The sequence below is a fragment of the Photinus pyralis genome, unplaced genomic scaffold, assembly GCF_008802855.1.
Source record: "Photinus pyralis isolate 1611_PpyrPB1 unplaced genomic scaffold, Ppyr1.3 Ppyr1.4_LG2, whole genome shotgun sequence".
NCBI lineage: Eukaryota > Metazoa > Arthropoda > Insecta > Coleoptera > Lampyridae > Photinus > Photinus pyralis.
Window position 1 is genome coordinate 40,171,683 of NW_022170403.1, and position 27,159 is coordinate 40,198,841.

At 37.1% G+C, this 27,159-nt stretch overlaps 2 protein-coding genes and 1 long non-coding RNA gene across 6 annotated transcripts; 2 read left to right on the forward strand and 1 right to left on the reverse strand.

Annotated features, from left to right (window-relative positions):
- Window positions 1-941: 941 nt before the first annotated feature.
- Window positions 942-1,918, forward strand: LOC116164878. Its single transcript, XR_004144020.1, has 4 exons — window positions 942-1,153; window positions 1,204-1,303; window positions 1,349-1,436; window positions 1,485-1,918. It is a non-coding gene; the product is annotated as an uncharacterized LOC116164878 (long non-coding RNA).
- Window positions 1,919-10,937: 9,019 nt separating this feature from the next.
- LOC116164003 lies at window positions 10,938-12,140 on the forward strand. Its single transcript, XM_031478131.1, has one exon. The coding sequence runs from the start codon at window positions 10,938-10,940 to the stop codon at window positions 12,138-12,140; it is 1,203 nt and encodes a 400-aa protein (XP_031333991.1).
- A 9,058-nt stretch (window positions 12,141-21,198) lies between these two features.
- On the reverse strand, window positions 21,199-25,693 carry LOC116164962 (kynurenine--oxoglutarate transaminase 3-like). Of its 4 annotated transcripts, none has more exons than XM_031479219.1 (8): window positions 25,494-25,691; window positions 23,350-23,500; window positions 23,060-23,296; window positions 22,764-23,004; window positions 22,556-22,713; window positions 22,316-22,502; window positions 22,114-22,256; window positions 21,199-21,578 (listed from the first exon to the last, which is right to left on the reverse strand). In XM_031479219.1, exons 1-8 carry the CDS (start codon window positions 25,547-25,549, stop codon window positions 21,513-21,515), a joined length of 1,239 nt encoding a protein of 412 aa, XP_031335079.1. In that variant the 5' UTR covers window positions 25,550-25,691; the 3' UTR covers window positions 21,199-21,512. The 4 variants fall into 4 exon arrangements, with proteins under 4 accessions (XP_031335079.1, XP_031335078.1, XP_031335080.1 ...); XM_031479218.1 differs by having other exon boundaries at window positions 22,093-22,256; window positions 25,494-25,689; XM_031479220.1 differs by lacking the exon at window positions 25,494-25,691 and adding an exon at window positions 25,232-25,362 and having other exon boundaries at window positions 22,093-22,256.
- Window positions 25,694-27,159: the final 1,466 nt, after the last annotated feature.

Consider the following 27,159-nt stretch of genomic DNA (forward strand, 5'->3'; position numbering starts at 1 on the left):
GTTTTCGAATGATGTGAGTTTTTTTTCCCATAATTTGGTGAATCTTTTACAAAGTAAATCCTGTTATAAGACAAAACGATATACTTAACCAATTGTTATTAACGTTTTATAGATGACTACTGAATGGATGTAAGGTTTGTTATCTTTTATTCTAAAACGAAATGCTTGGTAAAGGGTTTATTTTTCAAAGGTAATAAAATGTAATAGAAATCGGAAAGTTTTTATTTAAAAGTGTTTATGAAAAAAAATTCCAATGTGTTATTTGATTCACGCATGGTGAATGTGACCGGCCCAAATGATGTTATGATAGGCGGGCCGGTGGGTGGAACCGTTGTCGCAAATAGGGGTGTTCTTTCAAAAGTGTTCACGATGACCGTCTTGGGGGTATCTACGGGCCGGTCTATCCATAATTCGAAAGGAACCACGTCCCAAATTTCGATTTCTGATAAAAAAATAAGTAATTACTGTGATGCCTAAAAGATTTAAGTTCTACTTACCGTGAGTTTCCATATTAACTAAATGTTTGTTAACGAAATGTTATGAATTTTTTTAACTGAAGAAGTTGTATTTATACCAAAGAACCTTATATATGCGAATATCGATGGAATGGGGAAATCCAAACCTTTTTGGAGAGGTGTATTCGTTAGGAGGAGCACGAATCCCAAGAAAAAAAATTTTAATGGGCAGTCGATATCTTCAAATAGTTTGAGATATTGGTAGATAATTTGTAGAGAGGAAATGCTCAATCATGCTCCTTGATCAATTAGTTTAAACCCCACACATATATAGTGCAAAAATATCGAGCAGCTGCAGTAAGCATGAGTGCTTCGCCCCGTATTAAAATATTGCAGAACATTGTAGTCGTGCCCGCGAAAGAAGCTGATGTGCAAGAAAACGAGTTAATAGAAGATATTTTTAAAGATTTAATTTGTCCAGATTTCGATTATTCGCTTCTTGAAGAAATCTTCGGTGACATTGAATGCCTTAACCGTCAACTTATAGACGCCGAAAAACAACTTTCTCGATTTTTTAAGATTTTATCTATTAAACGGGAAAACAATTTTTGCGATCTCCAGTGGTGCCATTGCCAAGTGGAGCACCTTATTGAAAGGAGGGCAAAGTTATTAGCGGACATCCAACAGTTATCCGTAGGGTAAGTAATTGAGTGGAGTTACTTTTTTTTTGTCATTTACTGTTATCTAGGAGCTTCCAGTAAAAATATTGAAGAGTTCAGATTTTGGGGGATCATTAAGCCGGTGTGCCAACTGCTTATTTAAAAAAGGAGATCAAGCTCGTTTATAAGGTGAGAAAGTTGCGAAATTATTTCATTTGTGACTCAATTTTATAGGAATCAAAAATGTTTATGTGTGAAAAATGTAATAAATCATTCGCTACTAATAGCAATCTTCGACGCCATCTCAAAAAGTCATGTAGAGGTAAGGAATTTTTATTACTCTTGCAAAAAAAAAGTGTTTAAATCGTAGCTCAAGAACCATCTCCAAAGAAGCTCAAAGTTGCACACGATACCCAGAGATTTTGCGATGTGTGTTCGGAGCACGTTTCAAGCCGAGATTATGTTGGACATTTGCGAAGTGTCAAACATAAAAATAATTCCCTTGCGTTTTCAACTGAAGGTGTTCAAGTAATTACGTCAGCCTTCAAATCTCGCATTGTGGGCTACAGAATATCAGCGAATACACAATACATTAATCTGAAGGAATTTGTCGAATCGTTGGCTGACGTAATAAAAAAATTAGTTCGTGAGCAAATTGATATCATGGGTAGCGTTAAGGGGAACTGCGAGCTGTTTGGTTATTTTATTTTGGAATCGAAGGATCGAGGAGAAGTTAAGTCTTTTAATACTCGTAACCAAGTATTGACGATAAGTTCCGACTTAAGTGAATGGTTTAAGGATATCATCGAAAAACGTTGACGCAACGGAATTTGAACATCGCGAGTCAGGTATTAATATCCAATTGTTTATGCCATGTTTACATAATTATTTGTTCTAGGATGGGCTCTTCAGCACTGGTTATATATGGAAGTCAACATTAATAAATATAACCCGCTACGAGCTTCTTCATTCATACCGACCCCTGCATTTATTTCACGCAAAAGAGCCATTATTAATGTAAAAAACGAGGATTTCGGATGTTTTGGATGGGCGCTAGTTGCAGCTATTTATACTCCAACTGGACATCCCTGCGAACCGGATTCGTATCCGGACTATTTAGAAAAGTTCAATTTTGAAGGAATAACGTTCTCGGTAAAATTAGATGCGATATCAAAATTTGAAGAAATGAATCCCTTGTCCATTAACGTTTACGGTTTAGAGGAGGACACACAGAAACAAGGTAAAATGACATATAAAGTAGTAGGTCCTTTACATTATACCAAACAAAAGAAAACCGTGCATGTAAATCTTTTATACTTGTCTAATTTAGATGGCAATAGCCACTACTGCTACATTTCTAATATGTCGCGATTAATTTCCATGCAAGTGTCCAAGCACAAAGAAGCTATTTATCTATGTGACGGATGCTTGCAATATTTTACAAGTCAGGAAAACCTGTGGCGCCATTCTAGATTCGATTGTAATTATGTTTGTACATTTTTGCCTACAAAGGAACCTATCTTGACAAAGTGGGGCCAGCCGTCATTTGATAATCGACTTAAATTTAATAATTACCAAAATAAAATCAAACACCCGTTTGTTGTCTATGCGGATTTCGAATCATTGCTTAAGCCCATAGAAGGACCTCAACCGAATCCTCTTCTTCAATTTACTACCAAAACATTTGAGCACGAACCATATTCGTTCGCGTATTATATTAAATGTTCTTTTGATGATAAATTTTCAAAGTTTCAAATTTATCGAGGTGCCAATGCCCCAGTGCAGTTTATAAATATGCTACAGAATGATATTCTAACCATATACAATCAACATTTTAAGCAAAGTAAACCTTTACAAATTTTAACAGAAGAGGAACGGAGACAAATTAATCTTGCCACAAGTTGTGGGATTTGTGAGAAACCTTTTGTTGAGGGAGATGTAAAAGTGATCGACCACGACCATCAGACTTCTTTCGTCAGGGCCGGATTATGTCATTCTATATGTAATTTACAGCTTCAAAATCCAAATTTTATCCCTGTATTTTTCCACAATTTGACCGGGTACGACAGCCATCTTTTCGTTAAATCCCTGGCTTTAGAGAATGAAACTATAGACGTTATTGCCGGAAATAAGGAAAAATATATTTCTTTTTCGAAGCATATTGTAGTAGATCAAATCGTGGAGAACGGAGTTCCAAAAAACCTAATATGGAGAATACGTTTCGTCGATAGTTTTCGTTTTCTGGCCAGTTCATTAAATGTTCTTGCTAAAAATTTGAGTGATAGCGAGTGCACTGAAATTACAAAATTTTTTGGATCTGGACGTGAATTTGAATTAATTCGACAAAAAGGTGTTTTTCCGTATTCGTTTGTAGACTCATACGATAAGCTTAATCTAACTACGATCCCCAATAAAAGCGATTTCTTTGATATGTTGCACGAGCAGGACATTACCGATGAAGAATACAGACGTGCTCAGGAAGTTTGGAATTTATTTAATTGCCAGACGTTGGGCGAATACTCGGACATTTATTTAAAATCTGATGTGCTTTTATTGGCCGATATATTTGAAAACTACAGAGGCGTGTGTTTACGCGAGTACGAAATTGACGCTGCCCAATATCTGACCGGTCCTAGCCTTAGCTGGGACGCTATGTTAAAAAAGACGGATGTGGAATTAGAATTACTGACAGATATTGACATGCTTCATTTTTTTAAACGTGGTATTCGAGGCGGCGTCAGTACGTGCACCAAACGCAAAGCAATCGCTAACAATAAATTTCTTCCCAATTACGATCCTTCCAAACCAAGCTCATTTATTATTTATCTGGATGCATGCAATCTTTATGGCCATTCCCAAACACAATTTATCCCACAAAGTGACTTTGCTTGGCTCACACCCGAAGAAATTCAAAATTTTAATGTTTTCGAAATATCAGATGAGTCACCGATCGGGTATGTCTTAGAATGTTGATCTACTGTACCCTGAGGCCCTCCACAATTTGCAAAATGACATGCCCTATTGCCCCGAATCTATAACCCCGCCAAATTCAAGGTCAAAGTATAAGAAACTAATTCCAAATTTAAATCATAAGGAAAAATACGTTTTACATTATAGAATGCTAAGACAATGCCTGCAACACGGATTAATTTTAAAAAATATTCATCGCGGGGTTAAATTTATGCAATCGCCTTGGTTAAAATCATATATTGATCTAAATACGGAACTGCGTAATCGTGAAACTAGCGAATCGGGCCGTGACACTATAAAAACTATGAATAACAGCATTTATGGTAAAACTATGGAAAACGTTGACAAACGAGTTAACGTTGCACTTGTAAGTCACTGGGAGAGGATCGGTAAGAAGCCTGGAGCTGAGGGGCACATATCTAAACCAAATTTTAAAAATTTATCGGTGTTCTCTGAAAATCTCGTGGCAATTGAAATGTCCAAGGTATCCGTAAAGTACAACAAACCGGTGTATGTTGGTTTTTCAATTTTAGATTTATCCAAAACAGTTATGTACGAGTTCTTTTACGATTTTCTAAAACCATTATATCAAGATAAAGTATCTTTGTTGTATACAGACACCGATTCCCTTATATTGGAGATTTTTACTAATAATTTCTATGATGACATGAAATTATATTTGGATAGATATGACACATCTAAATTTCCCCTTGATAATGTACACGGTATTCCACGCAACATTTCAGTTGTGGGGAAGATGAAAGATGAATATTGCGGTGTCCCCATCGCTAGTTTTTACGGTGCAGGTGCAAAGTCATACTGTGTCAATGTAGGTGATCGTGTAGATAAGAAAGCTAAAGGGGTAAAAAAGTATGTAATAAAGAACGGCTTAAAAGAGGAAGATTATAAGAAAGTAGTCGAAGAAGGTGGCGTGATTATGAAGCAGATGAGCGGTTTTCGATCTCACTTGCACACCATGTACACAGAAATGACAAACAAAATAGCCTTATCATCAACGGACGACAAAAGATACATTATCCCTGGCACCTGCAGAACATTGGCATGGGGACATCGCGATATTAACGCAATTCAAAATTTGGAAGATTTTCTTAATTCTTTGTAATCATCAATAACAAGCTAAGTTATTTAAAATGTTTATTTAAAATGTTTACAATACCATGTGCCATAATTACAATAAAAAAATAAATCGCATTGTTTTATTAAATAAGATGAGCGCCCGGACTACAACCACAAACGCAGTAGGTCTTCTCTGTTTCATTAATCTTCAAGCAGGCCATACGATTTAATAATCTTGCATATCTGCAACGTGACGACCAACGAAGGTGCTCAGCTAAGGGTACATCGGAGGCCTCCCACTTATTAATGCGCACTTTACAATAAAAGCATTCCACCGTATCGCCGCTATGCGTGTAGAAAAATCCAGCATTAGCAAGTTCAACTGCCGATGGAACTCCTACCCATGAATGAAATGATAGGAGTCGATCTTCAAAGTTGGTATAATCAGCTGCGCCGTCTTCTAAACACATCTTACTTGAAGTACAGCTTTGAAATGCCAAAATTTATAGAATATCTTTATTTAATACCCAAGAATTGTGAGAACTGTCAAATCCTAACCACTTCACTAAGGATTTCTGGCCCTTTCTTCGAATTACTCGCTCAACCAAGTGGATGTCGGGGTACTGCGCTTTTTGTAATTCTTGTTCGTAAAATCTTCCTTTTATTTCTTGATTTGTACTATCTTTTAGTATATATGTCGTAGGATTTGAACGTTTCACTTTAGCAACTGTGAATGTCTCGTAAGTCCAATTTGGCGTGTAACCTTTTGCGAAAACGGTTCTGTATTTACTAATTCTCACAGAATCGTCCACTTTAAATTTAGGTGGTTTTGGGTTAATCACATTTATATGACTGTAAATTCTCTTCAAAATACTTGAGGCGTTCTTCTCGTTAACATCGATAGGTTTATATCCCGTAGTTCGATGTTTAGTTGAATTGTATTTGTCAACTATTTGAGGTAAAAGTGATAGCCATTTGTAGGATCCCTGTAAGCTGAATTTCTTGAACATAATTGACTTAAGCGTTCTGTTAACGCGCTCAACAATAGAGCTTTTTAGGGTAGAATAGCTACTATAATGATTGACATTGAATTTCTTCATTACATCTCCAAAATCCTTGTTATAAAATTCCTTTCCCATATCTGTTTGTAAATGTTTCGGGGTCGTTTTAAGTCCCGATAAAAGTTTATTCATAACATCTGCCACCAGTTTTCCATTTTTTCGTTTTATAGGGTACGCCCAAACAAATTTAGAAAATGTGTTTATAACCACCAAAATGTAACGGAAACCTTTGTTCATTGGCGCATAAGGTATCATTTCCACCAAATCGGCTTGGAATAGGTCATTTAGTCCTTTAATAATTACGTGCCGCCTAGGAAAGTTCCTTCTTGCAGGTTTATGTAATTCTTCCACTAGCTGTACTTTACTCATTTCCTGAGACGTGATTGTAATAGTAGTTCCAAGCAAAATAACTGCCCTGCATTATACTTCGGACATTTGGCTTTGATGATGTCACCTTTACGTAGTGTTATCCCTATTAACTTCAACGGAGTATTGTACAAACGTTCGTTTATAATAATAGTAGTTCCATGGCGCGGGGACCAGGAACTCTTAATTACAACACATTCCGTTAGAGGAAATGCAAACGCTTGTGGTGTTCTACTCGAGGTGTGCCAACGTATGAACGGCGTATTCTCGGCGTGCGTTCCCAACAGATACAAGTATGACTCATACGTATAAGAAGACACCTCTTCAGCTTTTGATTGATTTAGAATGTGTTTACCGAACTTGTCAATACTCATCTTTGCTTCAGACTGATCGATTAAAGATACAATCTCACTATTTATTTATTAAGAACACATTACCAACTAAATTACTTTATTATTTCAGCATTCCGCAATTCATCTATGATGTATATGATTTCATTGTGATTGTTCGTGTTCCCTGCGGATTGAGATCCCAATAAAACCCGCAGCCAGTTAACTAATTTGTTGGGGTTGCTCCAGGGCATAAATTCTATTCGCTTGTTGTTTAATTGTAACATTTGAATACCTTTCCCTTTCCTTGTGCTAACAGAGGAAGTTTGAATTCTGGGAACTGATACACGGGTACTAAAAAGTGGTTTAATGATACTGCTGTACTTTTTTCCGGTGCCTTGAATTTGTTCATTTGGATTGTAATGACGTCGTATTGCATTAGTGCGGAGCAATATGTCACGATAGTTATTCTCATCTGCGGTTTTGTACCCAAGAGGTTGCCTCTTAAACAGTAGCTCGTATAGACCAGGAGTTCCGTTATATGCTACTGTGTCTCCTGTAGGAAGTTTGAGAACCAAATCTTGTTTGTCAAAGTCCAACTCGGAATCTCCAACGTAGAATTTATTGGCTTCCGGGATGTATCGTACACCATATCGATGATCAAATTCATTCTCTGTAGATCTGAACATCTGCTCCACATAAATCTTCGCCAATCCATCGTATTGATCTAAGAATTCCGTAAAAGATGGATGGTCGCCAGCCCGCGAGAGCTCAGCTCTTAATTCATCTAGAGTTGGCGTTTCATCATCGCGAGTGGTGTCGGCAATCACGCTCGTGTCTAAAAAGCTCGGTTGTTCCTCGTGTTCCGAAAAAGGGTTTTAGGGATTCGTTGAGCAGTAGACGCTTTTAGAGGGGTCCGAAGTAGGGTCTCTGTAGATGAGGTCACGTCGGCACTATCATGTTTAATATTTTCACGTTTAAAATTCTGAGGTGTAGCTTTAGTAAGCAGTTGCTTCAGCGGTTGTGTAATGGGTTTAAGATGTTGCTCGGATTTACGTTCTGCCAGCGCAAAATCACGCTTTAAGGATATGTATTTATGTTTAACAGATTTTCTGGCATCAAGGAGGACTTCTATTAAACGCTGTTTCATATTGACTGCATTTTTTCCATATGAAACATCGATATTTATATTAAAATGTAACAATCAAAACCTTTCCTATATCGACCCGAGTTCATGTCACTTTCTTTATCGATAACTAAGAATCCATATTTATCATTCCAGCACCTCACGCACATTTCCTTAAAGCGATCAAATGGCATATCGACATTCACGTGATCTTCGTGCACGTGTTTTAAATTAGTTTGATCCTGTTGAAACAACACAATTAGATTAGCATTGTCTCGAATTAACTGCTTGGGGATGGCCGAATACGTTTGACATAAATAAAAACAATCGTTATTTTTATGTCTACCAAAACAGAAATGTTCTCTAATCTCGTTTTGCTTATGGCAAGCAACGTCATCGAAAATCATTACCGAGTTGCTACGTGCGAGGTTAGGTGGGACGATGTCTGCACTGTCAGTATATTCAAAATACCCAATTTCCTTAATTGGGGACAACAACTGACGCAGATATTGGTATTTCGGTTGCGGCAGCGATTTACAATACACGTATACATTTTCAAAGCGTAAACCGTTGGATTGTTCTAATAATGCAATCATAACATTCGTTTTACCACAGCCTGATCTACCTACAATGATGCCACGTTTGCAACCACCCTGTAACAGGCAGTGTTTTGAAACTCGTTTATCTCTCGAACACGCGTCGTAATTTTTTATAGGTAGTGCCGTTTCTTGCGGTTTGAAGCGTATGGAGGCCATTGCTCTACTGGAAGTGTATAAAACACTGAAACCTACTATATAAGTCCGTATATGCTTAGGAGCTCAGTAGTTGCCTGTCAACCAGCGAGCATGAACTTTCACTCTAACGTTAAGAAAAGAAGAATAACGTCTAAAACGGGGAAAGGTCTTTTAACAATTTAATAAATAACCTGCCAGTTGAATTGCATCTGCCCGGATACCAATTCTGCGGACCTGGCACTCGTCTAAGCAAGCGATTGGCTCGCGGTGATCGAGGTATAAATCCGTTAGACGAAGCGTGCAGAGATCACGATATAGCATATTCAAGGTCTAGCAATATTAGTGACCGCCACGAGGCCGATAAAAATTTACAAAAAGCTGCGTGGGAGAGGTTTCGTTCGAGAAACGCCACTTTTGGCGAAAAAGCAGCCGCCCTTACCGTTGCAGGCATTATGAAAGGTAAAAGAACGTTGGGCATGGGTACGCGACGACGTACCATCAAAAAAAGAAGAAGAAACACAGCAACAATTTCGTTTAACAAAGGCGTTCAACTAGCTAGAAAGTATACTGGTGGTAACGTTCACTACGATCTGAATACAACTGTTCGACGAGCTGTTAACGCGTTAAAGAAGAAAAAGGTCAAACCGCCAAAACAGCGCATTTTACCCATACCTAAGACTGGCGGATTCATACCGTTAATTCCATTGTTTGCTGCACTGGGAGCCGCTGGTTCGTTAGGAGGAGGAGCGCTGCTATTGCTAGAGCAGTAAATGGCGCGAGGAATGCCGCCAAACAATTGGAGGAGAGCAAACGTCATAATGAAGTGATGGAGGCCGCCGCGATAGGAAAAGGTTTATACTTAAAACCGTACAAGACAGGATTAGGCCTTTATTTAAACCCCTATCAAAAAAACTTCCAGTGAAGCTACCACGCCGTCCGTTAACAGACTTGGATTTGTCGAAATATGTCAACAATTTAGGAATACAACATTTTAGAGGTATTTTTATGCGGAATACCTTACCGAAGAAAATAAATCGGGACGAATGCGGTATCGTAAACCTAGACGATGAAAATAACGACGGTACACATTGGACAGCGTATGTTAAGCTTGGCACACGTATTTCCTATTTTGATAGCATAGGACGGGTAAAACCACCCCACGAGCTAGTGCGCTATTTTCGAAGCGATGGTAGCAGGAACATTATTAAATACAATTACGATCACATACAACTTCCTAATTCTTTTAATTGTGGACATTTAGTGCTACGATTTTTATACAATAACGCACACTGATTGCGTTAGTTACATTATTATTGTCAAACGACAATGTCTTATACATTGACATTTACTGGTACGACATCTATTTTAAAAGCCTTCTTTCGACCGCCGCTTTTACTCAATGATGAGGATTATGTAATGGGGCTAACAAACTTTGAAACCTATAATAGTATACACAACGTTACACCAACAAATAATAAATTCAAATATGGTAACCAGATGATCACAATACCGCCAGGATGTTACGAGATATCCGACATAAATAACTACATAAATGCCCAATTAAACAGGACATCTGGAGATTATGTCGAACTTCAAGCTAACAATAACACTATGCAGTCGGTTATTAAAGCGAACCGGCCCATAGATTTTACTATAGAAAACTCGATAGGAGAACTGTTAGGGTTCGAGAAAAAAACTCTCAGTGCAGAAGAAACTCATACTTCCAGTAATACCATCAACATCTTAAAAGTTAATTCTTTGTTAGTGGAGTGTAGTATCACCACTGGAAACTTTAAAAATGGCGTACCAGCCCATACAATTCACCAGTTCTTTCCAAGTGTGCCAGCGGGGTACAAAATAATCGAACGACCTCTTACTGTAATTTATTTACCTATTAATGTTTCTTCGGTTACCAGTATAACCCTTAAAATACTTGATCAAGACGGCGACATTGTCAATTTTAACGGAGAAGTGATTACGATAGGGTTACACCTTAAAAAGGCGAATCATGGTTAAACGATATAATCAATGTGGGTGCAAGCACGATCACAATAAAAAGGCTCAAGTTGTTCGGTCGAAGATTAGTAAGGGTGCAACAGTCAAACCACTCACAGCTGTTAACAAAGCTTTTCTAAAATCTCTCGGCTTTACTACTTTACAATGAATATATTGGACGTAAATGAGAAAGTGCTTGTAGATAACAGCATAATAAATTATCAATATCATACTCACCAACCGTACACTACGAGATTTGGAAATAATGACGAAATTAGAATTCCAATACAAGAAGATATGTGCACTCTTCCTTCGGAAAGTCATCTCTACATTGAGGGAAAATTACTGCGAGAAGATGGGACGGCGTCACTTACCGCAAGATTTGTAAATAACGGTGTAGCATTCTTGTTTAGTGAAATTCGTTATGAAATAAACGGGATTGTAGTGGATTCCCTTACTAAAGCCGGATTATCATCGACAATGAAGGCTCTAGTTTCTTTAACCCCTAACGACAATACGCGATGTCAAATTTCCGGATGGTTTCCTACTGCTAATAGTACGGTTACCAGTCCAACGGGCCATTTTAACGTTTGTATTCCATTAAAGATGCTCTTGGGCTTTGCGGAAGACTACAGAAAAGTCATATTAAATATACGACAAGAACTTGTTCTAATCCGAGGTAATACAGATAATGACGCCGTAATATCTACAGCTGCCGATGAAGCTCTCAAAGTTGACATCGAGAAGATCTATTGGAAAGTACCTCACATTATTCCGGCGCTGGCCGAAGAATTAGCTTTGACCAAATACATTGACAAGAAATCGGAGACGCAGATAGCGTTTAGAAGTTGGGAAACGCACCTATACCCAGCTCTTCCACAAACTGATAAACATACGTGGGCGATAAAGACAGCAACTAGTTTAGAAACGCCCCGATATATTATCGTAGGTTTACAAACAGATCGGGATGGACAAGTTAGTAAAGATATGAGCAAATTTGATCACTGCGATATTAAAAATATTCGAGTCTTTCTCAATACGGAACGTTATCCTTACGATAATTTAAATATTAATTTCGGGAATAATCGATACGCAACTTTATACGACATGTACGCAAAGTTTCAATCTTCTTACTACGGCACAGAGAATCGACCATTACTTACACCGAAGCAATTTAAAGATTCGGCTCCTTTAATCGTAATTGATTGTTCAAACCAAAAGGAGGGTTTAAACTCGAAATCGGTGGTATTACGAATTGAATTTGAAACTAATGTGAACGTAGCGAATAATACTACAGCGTATTGCTTGATTTTACACGATCGGCTGTTTACGTACAACGCATTAACGAAAGCCGTAAGACAAATATAAAATCACCAACATAGGAAACGAATATACCACAACAAGAATGGTGGTCGTAGTTGATGTACAAAGTTTTAAAACTTCAAAAAAGTGTTTTTCGCCAAAAGAACTTGCAATTTATAATGGAAAACAGATGGCTCATTTTGTCTTCAAGCCTCCATTTCCTTGGAGCAGCTTAGATAACGAGTTTCAACGTCAAGCTAATTGGGTAACTCACAACCATCATGGAATTAAATGGGAAAGTGGCCATACACCGTCTCACCTATTTCCACTCATACTTCGTCATTTAATATCGCCGTCAGATCACGTATACGTCAAAGGAAAGGAAAAGGCGGATATCATCCGAAAAGCTCTATCGCGGGACGTTATCGAGGTGGAAGAAGAACCAGCTCTTCCTTCATTAGAACCAAATTGCTATTATCATATACGATCACCTTGTCATTGTGCTTTATCTAACGTCTATTACATTTATAACACCTATGTAATGCAGTAATTTTTTTAAATAAACAAAATATATTTTTTTTACTTTATTTATTGTACAGTTGGGACATTTTGATATGATTACATAATATGGGTTCTAACACAGATTCCGTGTTTTCAATTCTACATTTAAAACGATATCGATCTAAAGCAGCAGTTTGCCATTGGCCTTTCCTTGCTTCTGTGTAAGCAAAGGACCAAGCTCTTATTACATGAACTGTATTTTTTGTTTCGTCAAAGCTAACACGTTTCATTTTACAAAGTCTTTCAGACCCAATACACACATTTGCGTTTTAAAACATTTATAACAACCGTTTCCATTAATAAACTTATAACATACACGTTGAGCAGTTTTGTATACCTTAGCTAGTCTTAAACGATACACTTTTCTAAATATGAAATGTCTGTTATAGGCATCCCTTTCTAACTCTACAAAATTATCCAGCAAGCAACTAACATTCCTCTTGCTCTTCGTTATCTTCTTCTTCTCCTTCGTTTTCTGCTTCATTTTCCTCGTCACTGGAATCTGAATTATCCCAATGCTTCAAATCCTCTGCGGCACCTTCCAATCCAGCTTCACAAAGTTTACGTCTCAGACAAGTTAAACAGTATTTGCCGTTCAGGAATAAATTACACAATTTAATACCGCGACTATATTTTTTAACAAGATCATTACACTCTTCTTCAGTACAAAAACGACCTAGTCCGTACACCGCTTCGTGTTCTGCGTCCTCCACTAAAGCTGACAATTCTTGTACTAAACGTTCCACGGCCGTGTGTGCGTCAACTGCTTTCGTCCAATTTTCGGCAGCGTAACACATCCACATTTTGTCAATTACACAAAAAATACTAAACTAACATGCTACACGAATGAGTATTACTTAAATACTTTTGCCACCTCCACATCAAGTTCCACTTTGCCAGGTAACGAGACCAATACTTCTAGCATGATAGCTGCATTATTACAGTTGATCGCCATTAAGGGTTCTAAAACACTCATGATGTTGTTTTTGAGATCGCCACCTATTTCTGCAACTCCGGTGATTAAGTTCCCATAGAAATGTCCAAATTCTTCAGACGACAAACACTTTAGCCGATACTTTATAACATCCAACTTATTCCACAATTCCATTACGCTTTCCCATCCTAAATACACCTCCGATGGTCCCTCATCGCGAATTTTGATAACCTTCCTTTCGTGAATTGTTATGAACTCAATCACCTTTGAATTTACCTTGATTGGCTGCCAAATGGGATCCGTTGAGTAAAAATAATGGGTAAGTACCCCCTGTTGATCCACAAATGCTGCCCATTCATTTTCATTAAACAAAATAGATTGATTTTTAACGCCACTAATTTTCACAATGGGCGAAAACAAGTGATTTGCAGATAGGGCAATCCATACATGCTTCGTTTGCGATTTATTTAAAGGATACACATGTTGAGCCACTAATTGCACGATTTGCTCTTCATTCTTCTTCTTATTTTCTGACACTTTCTTTTCTGCACTTTCCGCTTTCTCTTTAGCGCCTTGAATTAGTTTAGCAAGCTGATTCATTTTGCATTACTACTACTATTACACGTATTTTCAAACAAATATATACTTTAGGAGCGCTTGAAATCCCACCCGAGCTAAACGGCTCATTTGAGACCCCATCCGTTAAGGAAGGATCATTTGAGACCCCATCCGTTAAGGAAGGATCATTTGAGACCCCATCCGTTAAGGAAGGATCATTTGAGACCCCATCCGTTAAGGAAGGATCATTTGAGACCCCAATGGGTTGTAACTAGGTCATCGAGGATTCTCTGAGACCCCACTCGCATTTTAAAAGTAGGTCAGAGGATTCTCTGAGACCCCACTCGCATTTTAAAAGTAGGTCAGAGGATTCATTGAGTCCCCATAGGATTCTGATCAGGATCTGCGCATCCCCATCCATATAGAGCCCATATGCGCGGAACCCAAGGTCAAAGAGGATCTGCGCACCCCCATTCTTTCCCTACTGAATTCTATGAAAATAATTTTACATAAAAAGGATACAGCCACATCCCATTAGTGTAAAGACGCTTAGATTATAATTAATTTAAACAATTTCAACGCGATGACTCTGGAATTTCCTAATATACTTGTCATTCCAACGACAAAAGCAAAAGTGACCCATGGTACCAACTCCTGGCACACTAAGAGCGCATTCAGTCAGTTACACAAACCAAAAGTACATTCAACAATCTCGCCATATCTCAAGAATCTAAGAGGCCTTAAGCTTCAACGCACAATTTTAAAAAGTCCGGCCCGTACCTAAGTACCACTAAAATCGAAAAAAAAATGAATACTATACTGGAAACTACCGTTACAAACGCCGTGTATAATATGTTTCTATTTGCCAAACACTTTAAGTAACTAATTGTAATCTTCATAATGTCCTTAAATTTTTTTCTTGGTATTCGCGGATTGCAACCAGCGCAGCGGCTCAATTTTCAGCTAGTTTAGACTTCTGTTCTGTATTGCTTGCGACTATAGGCGACCATGTTGATGGTTGCGAAATTGAATTCAAACAGACATACCTCATTTAAATTTGAAAAGCATAAATTTAGGTTGGAGACTGGCAAGGAAAAGTGCAAAATATAGGAAATCTTGTCATTGCCCTTCAAGATTATTTTGAAAAAACTACCTACACTTTATTTCTCTTTTAAAATAATTGTAGTATTGTTCTTCTGCTGCTCATCTCAAATCATTTATTATAAGGTGTCTCGGAAAGTTCTGTCATTTTGATTAAAATGTGTGTTAGCTATCGCCACTGGTTTTATCAACCGAGTTTACTTAGAAGTTAAAAATATATTTTGTTGTGAAATGTTAATGTCAATTCTGGTGTTAAATTTCCAATTCTTGTTTTGCACATTACAAAAGAATCGTTTTAAAGAACTAAATAAACTTGGTGCAAATCTCTCTGAGACATCTTGTACAATATAATAAACAGTAATAATAAATAAGTGGAAACAATGTGTGTACTTTGGTACCTATACCGATAATTTTGTAGCAACATTACCTACGCCAATAAAAGTTGAGGTTTTGTTTTGTGATTTTAGAATTTGTTGATATATTCTACTGAACTTTACGCTTACGTCTAATCTACGTACTACCATTGAATAAAAACACTATTTTTATTCAATGGTACTACCTATATAAAGATAACGATCAATTTTTTCAGGTTCTTTTCACTATTTCATTAAATTAATACTTGAATTAAAATCAACTTATCTCGCTCTATTTAAACTAAGTGCAACAGATGCCACATTGTAGAAATTATGTATATTATTTACATACCATCGAACCAATTTTTGCTGTTTAAAACGGGTCGGTAATGCAAACTTTTGCTTCCAATCTTCCATTTTAACAAACACTAGATAAGGGTACTGTAATCTCAACTGTAACCTATAACCAAAAACCAGTTTTTAAAGTTTCCATACTGATGTTAATAGTATTACTAATTAATAACGTAATCCGTAATCTAATCATTGTTGTAAGTATATTATGTACTTAAACCCAAAGTCCCGAACCAATATGTATTTTATTATACGACGAAAATATTTACTTTGTTATAATTCTCAAGTCAAATAACAACTGCTCGCCCATCCGATCGTGCGTCCATCCGGCCGTTCGCAAGATAACTCGATAAAGAGAAGAGGTGATTAAATTTTGGAGTAACACAAAACGCATGCCCCGCGCCACTTGCAACTCTTTGAGCGAGATCACGTTATAATTCGATTAGGAGTCTACTGAGGAAACTCAACGAAAGAAATTCATTGCTTTGCTAGCAACCGCAGTCCTTCTGAATCCATTGTCAAGATCTATTATAATTTCTGATATGTCCCGAGCGGAGTGTCGGACGAAGGTACCTACTTACAAAAGGCGATTGGAACTTTTGGAGGCTGATGGTTCTTCTGAGAGTTTGAGATCTCAGGCCTCTTCCTTTAAATTTTAACGAGAACTAGAAAACCATGGTTTCTATACTTTCCATGTTGGCAGATTTAACTCTTCGCGCACTTACGCAAATAAAGTCGAAGTATGCCGAGTATAACCAAACAGAGGAAAGATGGCATACACCTGAACTACAATAGAAACGTGTCTATTTAACAATTAATAGGGTTATTTAACAGGAACAGATTTAACTTACAATATACTGTTTAACAAATAACAGTATGTTATTCTATTATTCAGTCAGATTCAGATCTACTTGAGTTACGTATCTCTACTTGGCAGATCTATATTTTCACTCGGATAAGTTGTGTTTTGCAAATCAGTGGGGACCAGGGTGGGGACATTATATCTATACGAGAGCAATAATCCTATTAGTAAAGGAACGTTTAATCCAAAGTAAGATGCACTTATGCCCTTACCGTGCAGGTCAAAGATTGTGAGTTTTATCTGTGTAGAGATCAATCACCTCGTCCAAATTCGAATTAGTTTTGTAGAGCCTATGTGTACAGTGTACACAGGATCTAATCATGTCACACTATAGGCAGTTATAACAATTAAATAGGTAATCATCGAAAGGCCTTGTACGCACCGTTTTTTAGTGGGGATTATATTTTACGGAAAAAGGGAAATAGATCGGAGCCGTAAGCGACTTTGGGCTACAAAGCCAAATCCAAAACATAGAACCCTCTCTGTTGGTGTCTACATTTTGATCAACAATAATTGAAAACCTCTGCATATAGAATAGTGTTTGTCAATCAGGTAGCTTGCCGTTGGTACGAGTAATTTACATATAAACTGTTAAATGAAAATGGAGGTTTGAAGACAAAATGTGCCACTTTTAGTGCCCGTTAAAGACCTTTAACTGGTTTAGTGGTTTAGACTAAATGCTGTTTTGAATGTAGAACGTCGACTACACTAAACATTATTAACGAACTCCTAGCGAGTTTATAATTTTGCGGTGTCTGTCCGTCCGTCCGTCCGTTCGTTAGCACGATAACTCATAAACGAATGGACCGATTACGATGAAATTTTGCAAGTGGATTCTTTATCAAATTTGTAGATCGGAGTTCGTGAATTAGCAATGTAGACCAAAAAATAAAGTAGGTCCTTTTTACATCTCCGTTAGTTATGAACCGAATTACATGAAATTCAATATGCGCATAGCTTTAGCCATATAAAACACAATTCCAAAAGTTGAGCCTAATCGATCAGCATTCACAGTGCCCTTTGCGCATCTCGACCATTTACAGACCGAAGACGAGTGCTCTAATTTTCTCAAAAATGCTCGCGAGTATCGAGTTGTTTTGCAAAGCGAAACCGCTTGCAAGTTCCGAACACTCCTAAAAGTGCTCGAGCGGTTTATTGCTCGGGAAAAGTGCTCGTGAGCGGAAAAGGCACTCGCGAGCGGAAAAAGAGCTCGCGAGCGGAAAAAGAGCTTGCGAGCGGAAAAAGAGCTCGCGGGCGAAAAAAGAGTTTGCGAGCGGAAAAAAAAGCTCATGAGCACTTTAAGGTAAACGCTCGAGTATCGAGTACCAACCAAGCGGCCGCTCCGAAAAGGGCGAGCGATCCGCTCGCAAGCACTTTTTCCGCTTGGAGCGTTTTTTCGAGCGGAACGCTCGCGAGCAGTACCCAGCTCTGTACTGTTGTGTAAACAACGCAACGTCATGTCGACGTTTATTTCAGTCTAAACATCGAAAATAATGACGCGACGTCCTGTATATAAAAATATTTCAATTTATGAAAGTAAATCTGGGGGATTATTTACGAAATAAGCAGAGAGTTGATTCGTTTTATTTGAATGTATGTCTTTGTGTTGTTTCCCCTTTGCAATTGTGTGTAATTATGTAATTTTTTTATTTGGGTTAATTAACGTACGTGTTTTATCATCGTTGTTAAGAGGAAGTGCGTCTTATTTTCGACGTAAGTGGGGCGTTACCAAGTCTAATTGGAATTGTCAGCGTTTTTGAAACTTCTGTAGAAGAAATTATTTTATGCTGGAAGTAATTTTTCTTTCAATACTGGAGTCAAAAAGACAACGAGGCGTCTGCTGCTGATGCTAGCTGTTAGTTTTCGCGATGGTAAATTTGTTTACGCTAAATCTCGGGCGCTTAACCGTATTTGTTTTGTTGAAGTTCGTCAGCTTCGAAATATATAGGGTGCAGAAGAAGTTGAGCGAGATTTAAGGTATCGTCAAGTGAAGTAATAAAAGTTTGTTGAAAGTTTTTAAAACGGTTTGTCCGTATTCAGAGAAAGTTAGTCCGAATATAAGCAAACAAAGCAGTTGTCTGCTCGTATCGTAAGGGTGGCACTCCCTAGGTACAAACGTTTTCAAGTCTCATCACAGCCGTCTGTGTGATTTAACGACAGCCGTGTGATATAGTACTGCCGGGACCGCATCAAGCCGTCTGTGTGATTTAACGACAGCCGTGATATAACTGCCGGGACCGCCAACTTTACCTTTACCATACTCATATCCAAGAGTACCCATAGTATTACTCTTTGCTCATATGTAAATAGCTATTACCGTTCGGGTAGCCACCAACATTTTTGTCATCTTATTACCGAAGTCATTAAGTTCAGTTTATTAAAGAAGAAGTGAAGTTTCCTAAAGCTGTCAGCGAGTGCTTTTGTGTCTTTGATAGGTGCGCCTGAATATCGCATACTTTTTACGACAGATTATTTGGATTCTTAAACAACACCGTGCGTAATTTAAGATTATTTTTAATTTATAATTATCTACCGCTTGCGTGCGGTGTATTATGTTAATACAAGCTTTGGAAACTTCTCTTTCATTGTGTTTCGGAATACATGTTTGTCATTGTCAATCAATTAATTGTGTTTATTCGAATCCTTTGTGCGACCCGGATAGAGCTTTCATGTCAGATTTTTCTTATCGTGTCCAAAAATAGGGTCATTCCGTCAAACGTCAATTATGCATTTTTTAGCGCGTTTTTTAAGAATTAAAAAAAATGTGCTATTGTTTACGTTTTGTCTCTCCGTCCGTCCGGACCCACTTCTACCGCTTCGATCTACTTCTAGGGGAATGGTCCTAGATTCCTGGAATTTTTTGCAGTAGGTAACCTATACCTTGAAGGTGTGCCAGACGGCCATCAAATTTCGCTGTCTAAAAGGCCCCCCCCCCCCACGAATTATTTCCTGAGATGTTGTTTTTGAAAGAATAACGTGCATAACTTTCACATACGACGAATTAGTTTCCATAAGCCACGGCAGGGAAAACTAAGTCTTATACCTGGGAAACAATACATATGACGTTTTTAGAAATCTCCCTTAGGTATGTGATGGTTTTGTCCATCTGTCTGTCTGTCGCTGTTCCTCCTCTAACTCAAACATTCCCCAATTGATTTTTACGAGCTCAAGGATAACGGCTATTGAATATTAGCCGGATTAAAAGTCTGGTTTACGAATGCCAACTGTGTGGCAAAAAATGCCGCTAGGTATTGAAAATCGTATGCGACCTGTTTTACTATATTCACGATGCACAGCCAGACAAAATTTCCTCGCTACTAGAAGTTTTCTGTAATCAATAATAATAATGTAAAAATATGTTCATAATCAATAATCATATTTATTTAGCCAACATTCACAGTTCAATAATCTGCTTTCAATGTATAATAAAAAGATAACTGTGTTTTGTACATGTATTGTCAATGGGACTATTTCAGAACACAGAAAGATCATCCTATTTAAACTCCTACCGCGACGTGGTGGTGATCTAAGCTGATAATCTGATAATAAAAGAACTTCAAAACCTTTAATTAACATTAACAGAAATTCGGAATACTTTAAGAGCATTCGAATTAGATCAGTCCAGATACGGAGAGGATGATTGTCCAATTAATGGAGAACCGACCACTTTCCATGTGTCTCTGGTTTAGAGTATTTCTTTTTTATCACGAAAAGTTTAATATTATCCCATCTGCACGTCTGTGAAATGTGAATTGTTCAATATGCAGGTTGGACATTTTTTATTTTTACTGAAATCGGGAAATTTTGATATTAAAAAACGATAAAAAAATGTGAGGGCAACATATTGATATTTACGTCCCCTGTAAGGGTCAGCGCGAAGAGAAAAAACGTACCTGCGCGCGAGACTAGACCGCGTGACGTCAGTAGCCAACATATTTGCCGTCGGGTTGGCAGATTATACGAATTCACGTAAACTGGAACCGATGTGTTAATTTTATTTGCTGTATGCACAATGCTGCCAGGGTATAAAAAAAGTTGAATGGCGAAATTTACCCAATGTTAATGTGGAAATGGAGTTTTCGGCTAATGCAAATTTAAAGAAATCTCAGAACAGTCCAGTAGTGGAATTATACAACTCTTACATCATTTCCACACTCACATTTAGTAACTAAATTTCGAGAACCAGCTTTTTGATAACTTTGCAGCATTGTGCACAAAATAAATACAATATTTTGCCCTCAAATTTTTTTTATTGTTTTTTAATAACAAAATCTCTCAATGTTAGTTAGAATAAAAGAAATACAAAAAATGTCGAACCACCCTATTATACATAAATTTTGTGCAGTAGTCAATACGACGACACCCACGGTTGGTCATAAAATATAAAATAATTATAATCAAAGCTTTCGCATTGTTTTTTTTATTTTACAAGTAAGTAATGTATAATAAAAAGATAACTGTGTTTTGTACATGTATTGTCAATGGGACTATTTCAGAACACAGAAAGATAATCCTATTTAAACTCCTACAGCGACGTGGTGGTGATCTAAGCTGATAATCTGATAATATACGTAAGAAGGCTACAGCGGGATATGCGCAGATGACTGATTTTAGTTGAAAAGTTGTCAGCACAACATTGAGTCTATCTAGGAAGATCTTCTTCACTATGTTTAACTCAATAGTATTTATAACGGTTCCTTAATAACATAAAGTTGAGTCTAAACAGACTTTCGTGTCTTCCATTCTCGAAAAACGTTTGCTGCTTTCTGGAGACATTCGTCTTTCTGAAATAAAAAAATAATTAGGAGCCCAGTGCAGAATAGTATATTGAAAGACAAGTGTTACAATGCGACCTATTGTAATACGACTATCTTGTGGCACGAGTGGCGACGCGAAGCGTAGCCACGAGTGTCCGCAAGATAGGAGTATTACAATAAAGCATTGTAACACGCGTTTTTCATACTATTTTTTCTATTTCGGTGCTTTAATTTAATTTAAAAAATCATTATCAGAAACTATAGGGAACATTAGAACTAGAGCATGTTGTTATGTTGGGAACACTTTTTATGCCGTTAAGTTTTGGGTTGGCAGCGTAGTAAGACGGACATTTTGAAGTTCAAACATGGAAGTACCCAACGAAGTACCTACTTGTACTAACTAGTAACTGCCAACTTAAGAGATGAGTTACCAAAAAAAAACGACTATAATCACCGTCTTTGTACAACTGTTTTCGGCCGAAAACAGTTGTACAAAATCATCATTGTGACACCGAAATAGAAAAATTTTTTTTCGGCTAACCTTGATATAGCAAAGCCTTACGAGATTCTGGCCCAATCCTTTGTTTGCATCACTATAAAAAATACTAACAGGAATCATCTGGACTCCAACATTTTTTATAAACCACTTTGTAAACTGCAGATCTTTGCAAGTGCCCGTTTCACTCGAGAAATCGACTTTTGCCTCTATATAGTTCGACGATTTAAAGAACGTTATACCTGTAGGTACTATGTTGCTATCTCACCTAACGATGCCCAATCAGCGACCAAGAAAATACCAGCGTCAGGTACAATAGGCTCCATGACAATTTCACGTAAAACTTCTACCATGTAATCAGTTTTTAGTTTGAGACTTTTTCTTAACAATTGCTGGAAGCAGTCATCTTGACCAAACCTCGCTAAATCCTTTTCGATGCCGATAGCAATGGCTTCCTAAAATCAATAACAAAATATTGGTGTATGGTATTACTTTATTGTAAATTCACCTGCGCAAAGGGAGAAGAGGGCAACTTTGGACCACTTTGTAAGTTTATTAAAAGATGTTTTGGTCCAATAGCCCATCCTACTTTCAATCCTGTGATGCAGTGTGTCTTCCCTGCCGATCCTATACTTATAGTTCTCTCCCACATTCCCGGTAACGATGCTGAAAATTAGAAGTTATTTGGCATAATCCGGAATTAGGGGATTTACGACCCATTTTAATATGTCGTTTTGGTTCATAAACCAACCATTCATATACTTCATCTGCAATGCACATGACATTCCATTTCTGACAAAGATGTGCAATGTACAACAGCTCTGTTTTATTAAATACTTTCCCGAATGGATTGTGCGGTGTGTTTAGAATAAAAGCTTTCGTTTTACTATTAAAGAGGCCATCTAGTTCTTTGAAATCAAGAACCCAGTCACTTGATTGCGTTGCATCCCCGTCTTGCTAAGATTGGTAGTGTTATCATATCATTTTTATTGAGGTAGTGATCAGTACTCACAAAGCGCAATGGGATGTATTTAGGAGTACCACCGGCTGCAATAACCATGGATTGATAGCAATCGAAAAAAGGTTCTATTATAATGACCTCATCCCCTTGTTGGATATGCCCCATTATAGTGCAGTAAAGGGCTCCAAATGCACCGGCGAATGTTATTATTTCTTCAAGAGGATCAATAAATCTATTCACTGATGGGGAATACATTTTGGCTAACGCTTTCACTAATCGGGGATGCCCCTAAAAAGTTATACTGCAACGGAAACGAGCTCAATTTTAATGATAATACCTACCTCGGCTCTCGTGTATTGTTGTAACATAACATCCTCTGAGCTTAGAACCTCAGTTAAAGCATCGATGATGTGATGAGGTGGTAAAAAATCAGGATACCCCATGCCTAAATTCACGGGGTTGTATGTAGTCGCTAACTCTGCATAGTCTTCCCTAAAAAAATGCAGCTATTGAAAAATGTATATATGTATATAGATTGCTGAAGGGTTGAGTGGTAGAGCAGACGGGGTTATCTTGGTAGCTCCGGTCCGAACTCCCCCCTATTGAGCTGTTCCTTTTTATATAAATGGGTTACAGTATAATGTCTTACACCTCCATAAATGTCAAAAAAATTACAGGGTCAGATTTAATATTTATGGAGCGGCACGTCTTCGTGTTGTCCGTCAGTCCGTACCTACGCAATGACAACTAACTACCAGCTATTAACTTCACGTTTTTGCCAGTCTAATAGATTACATACTTACTCTCTAGTAAAAATCAAATAAGAATGAAGCAGATAGTGCTTTAAGTTAGATTTAAGCAAGTAAACTCTTAATACATAAAACTCCAAATTTAAAATGGTTTCTGGTGTAATCTTTAGCTTAATGAACTGAACTAAATGCATAAACAACTTGCAATAATTATTTCAACACAACAGATCTATCAACACCTTTGAGTGTGAAACTACGAAAAGGATATCAGCAAGCAAGCTTTTGAAGTTTATCTTCATTTATATTTATTTAGGTACTTTTTTTGGAACAATTCTGAACTGAATTGCTACTATACAAATTAATCACGTAGAGAAAGAAGGTGTTGATTTTTTGGGATGCTAAAATTCTTTCGCAAAATCACGTTAAATTGTGGGGACCCCTATATTCTTTGGTACACATTTCGTCGATACTTTCATTTCATTTTAAAACTATACAACCATTTCAACAAGAATCACAGACACACACAGTTATAAATGGGCTAACTGGTCTATAGCCCAGGGCGCCACTTTCGAGGGGCGGCAAGATGTGCTAAAGCTAAAGTATATTTTAGCGCATTTAAAAAATACACTATTATATTCATTATGGCTGGCTTGTTGCCCAGTTGAGATCTCAGCAATTACAGTAGCTAAAGACTTCAAATTTTCTGCTACAGTGCAGATGTGCAGGTTCTAATCTATTTTAAGTTAGATTACTCGTGAGATTGCTAATAAAATACTGCTCTGTATTACCAAAAATGGGCTTTACAACTTCTTTTTTATTATTTGCAATTTTGAGATCTGAGCTTGTGGATAAGTTTTGTCAAAATAAATGTGCAAAGATAAATGTACTTATCATTCAACGCTTTTTGTAGTAAAAAGCTGATTGTTTCTGTCAGTGGGACATTCCTCTCCTCTGTGGTTTTCGTCTGCATGGATAACTATATACCAGCCCCACGTGTGAGTGATTAGTGTTTTCATAATGCCTAAATGTCATATTTATTTGCATTTTGATTTTTGATACAATATTAATCGTTTCGTGAGAGTTTTCTTAAATTCTTTGATAAAAGCCAACTTGTAATTAACAATGTTACAAAAGTTGTACAATTTGCGTTTCGTTTCAGTTTTAGATCCCTAGATGTAGTGTTACAAACTGTCATTGTTTTTCAGAGTAGATATTGAAGAGCAAAAGTTTGCTCCATACGAACTGAGTCTCTAGTTTGGAGTACGAAAGATAATGTAATCGGCGTGTTTTTATAAACTATAGAATTTATAGATATAGGAGCCTACTTGCGATCAAAAATGAGTTACTGTCGGTCGAGTCACCTTTGGAATTTTTATTTACATGGGAAATCGTAGGTACTTAACTTGAACTTCCAAAAGGCGACTCGACAGCAATTCATTTTTGATCGCCCGTTACATGGGTGGAATATACCTACAACACATTTTTCTGTTGAATCAGTTCATCCCGCAATGCTTCAACATTGAAACTAATAAGTACATCCAAAAGGAGAAACTCCCTATGAATATATTATTTCAACATCGACAAAAAGCCAATTAAAATTAAAATGAAACGTTGTAAATAGACATCAAACAACCGGCATTAACATTCAATTGCATAACATCGCGATGTACTAAATTTGCTTCGCGTGAACGTAATCGCTTGATACGATAAAATTCCATTATTAGATTTATACTCACCAAACATTTACTTTCACATAGGGAAGCACTAGTTTAAATTTTTCGTTTACATCCATCTGGTCTGCACAAATGTCTACCTATACTTGTAAATATGTAAACGTTTATCTGACTGTATTATTTTACGTTCAAGGGTTCAAGTTGATAAGTATTATCATTGTATATACAATGGTATTATCACACAAGATTTACAGAGAGAGAGACATTGTTTACTTTAAGCATAGACTAAAATTAGTCCATGGACTTACTCTCTATTCAGTGATTTGAAAAATGTTATTTATCGAAATCGATTACACATCCTTGAAAAACTGCGAGCTGCTGTAGGTACAGGGAGTTGTTCAGAACACCAGAGCAACCAGACCGAGTTTTGAACATAAAATAAGACAAGAGTGGACGCCTACTATCTCAATAATGGTGTGGGCATTTTGAAAATAAATTGTGCACATGAATTATGAATTATTTTACTAAATTTCATCTCTACAATTCAAAAACTATTGAAATCTCAAATTGAAACTGTTCAAATTGGCGTATCAAACATTTTATTGGTTGTTTAGTATTGGCACAGATTTAAACAATCTGTGGTATTGGTGCAGTATCTACCGGGTGATCGAAAAGAACTGCAGACAATTTAAATTTGGCGCTTTAAATTTTTAGTGTTTTTTACTTAAGGAATTGGCAAACATGTTTAGAAGTTGGTTTATTTATGATCCACCACTGCTTTTAAATAAATGACATTTGGTATGTTACCAACTTTATAAATGTTTAGTTTTGTGGGAAATTCAAACTGTCCGCACTACTTTCCAATCACCCGGTATCTGTATTATGCGACAATCCGTTACTAAAGTTTTATGTCATCAGAACGGACCCGTTTTTGTTTTTGATCGCATTACATCTTCAGCGCTGATTAATTAGTCATTAGGTGATATCTTTACAAAACCATTGAGACGTTTGCGTTATGCATATGCTCGTAATACACTAAGACCGATAGGACGAAAAGAATTAAATTTGAGAGGAAGTGTTGAATTACAAATTTAATTATTTAATGTTGGACATGTACTATATATATAACTTTTTCCGTATTCTGATACTTGCCGTTGTTTATATTTTTATATGTATTTAGTTTATATACATTTATGTGTACAATTAGTTAGTTTGCCTTATTTACCTTAACAAATACAAGGATAATACTGTTTCCCTCGTATTATTTGTTATATATGTTATCTTACAAACTGCGAAATCCGGCATTTTGCAAAATACGTAGGTAATAGGTAAGTGCAATCCTCTCAGTGTCACAAATTTAGGATTCATCAGTTGACCGTCAGAAATCGAATGCAGACACCAATTCCCAAGCTCCCGTTTGTAGGAGAAATTTTCGAAAAAAAAATTTTCCCTTATCTGATGGTTTTGTCCGTCTGTTCCTCGTCTAACTCGAAAACGAAAAGAGACAGCGATGTCAAACCTTCGCCAATCGATTTCTACGAGTTCAAGGTTCAGTGCTATTAAATATGAGCCGGATCAAAAGTCTGGTTTCCAAATACGAACTGAGTGGCAAGAAATTCCCCTACTGAAAATCTATGCGATGCTTCGTATCTTGTTAAACGTTTGGTACTCTTCACTGTTGGCCTGCTTATCCCATTAATTATATTCTCATAAAAGGGGCAAGACGTAG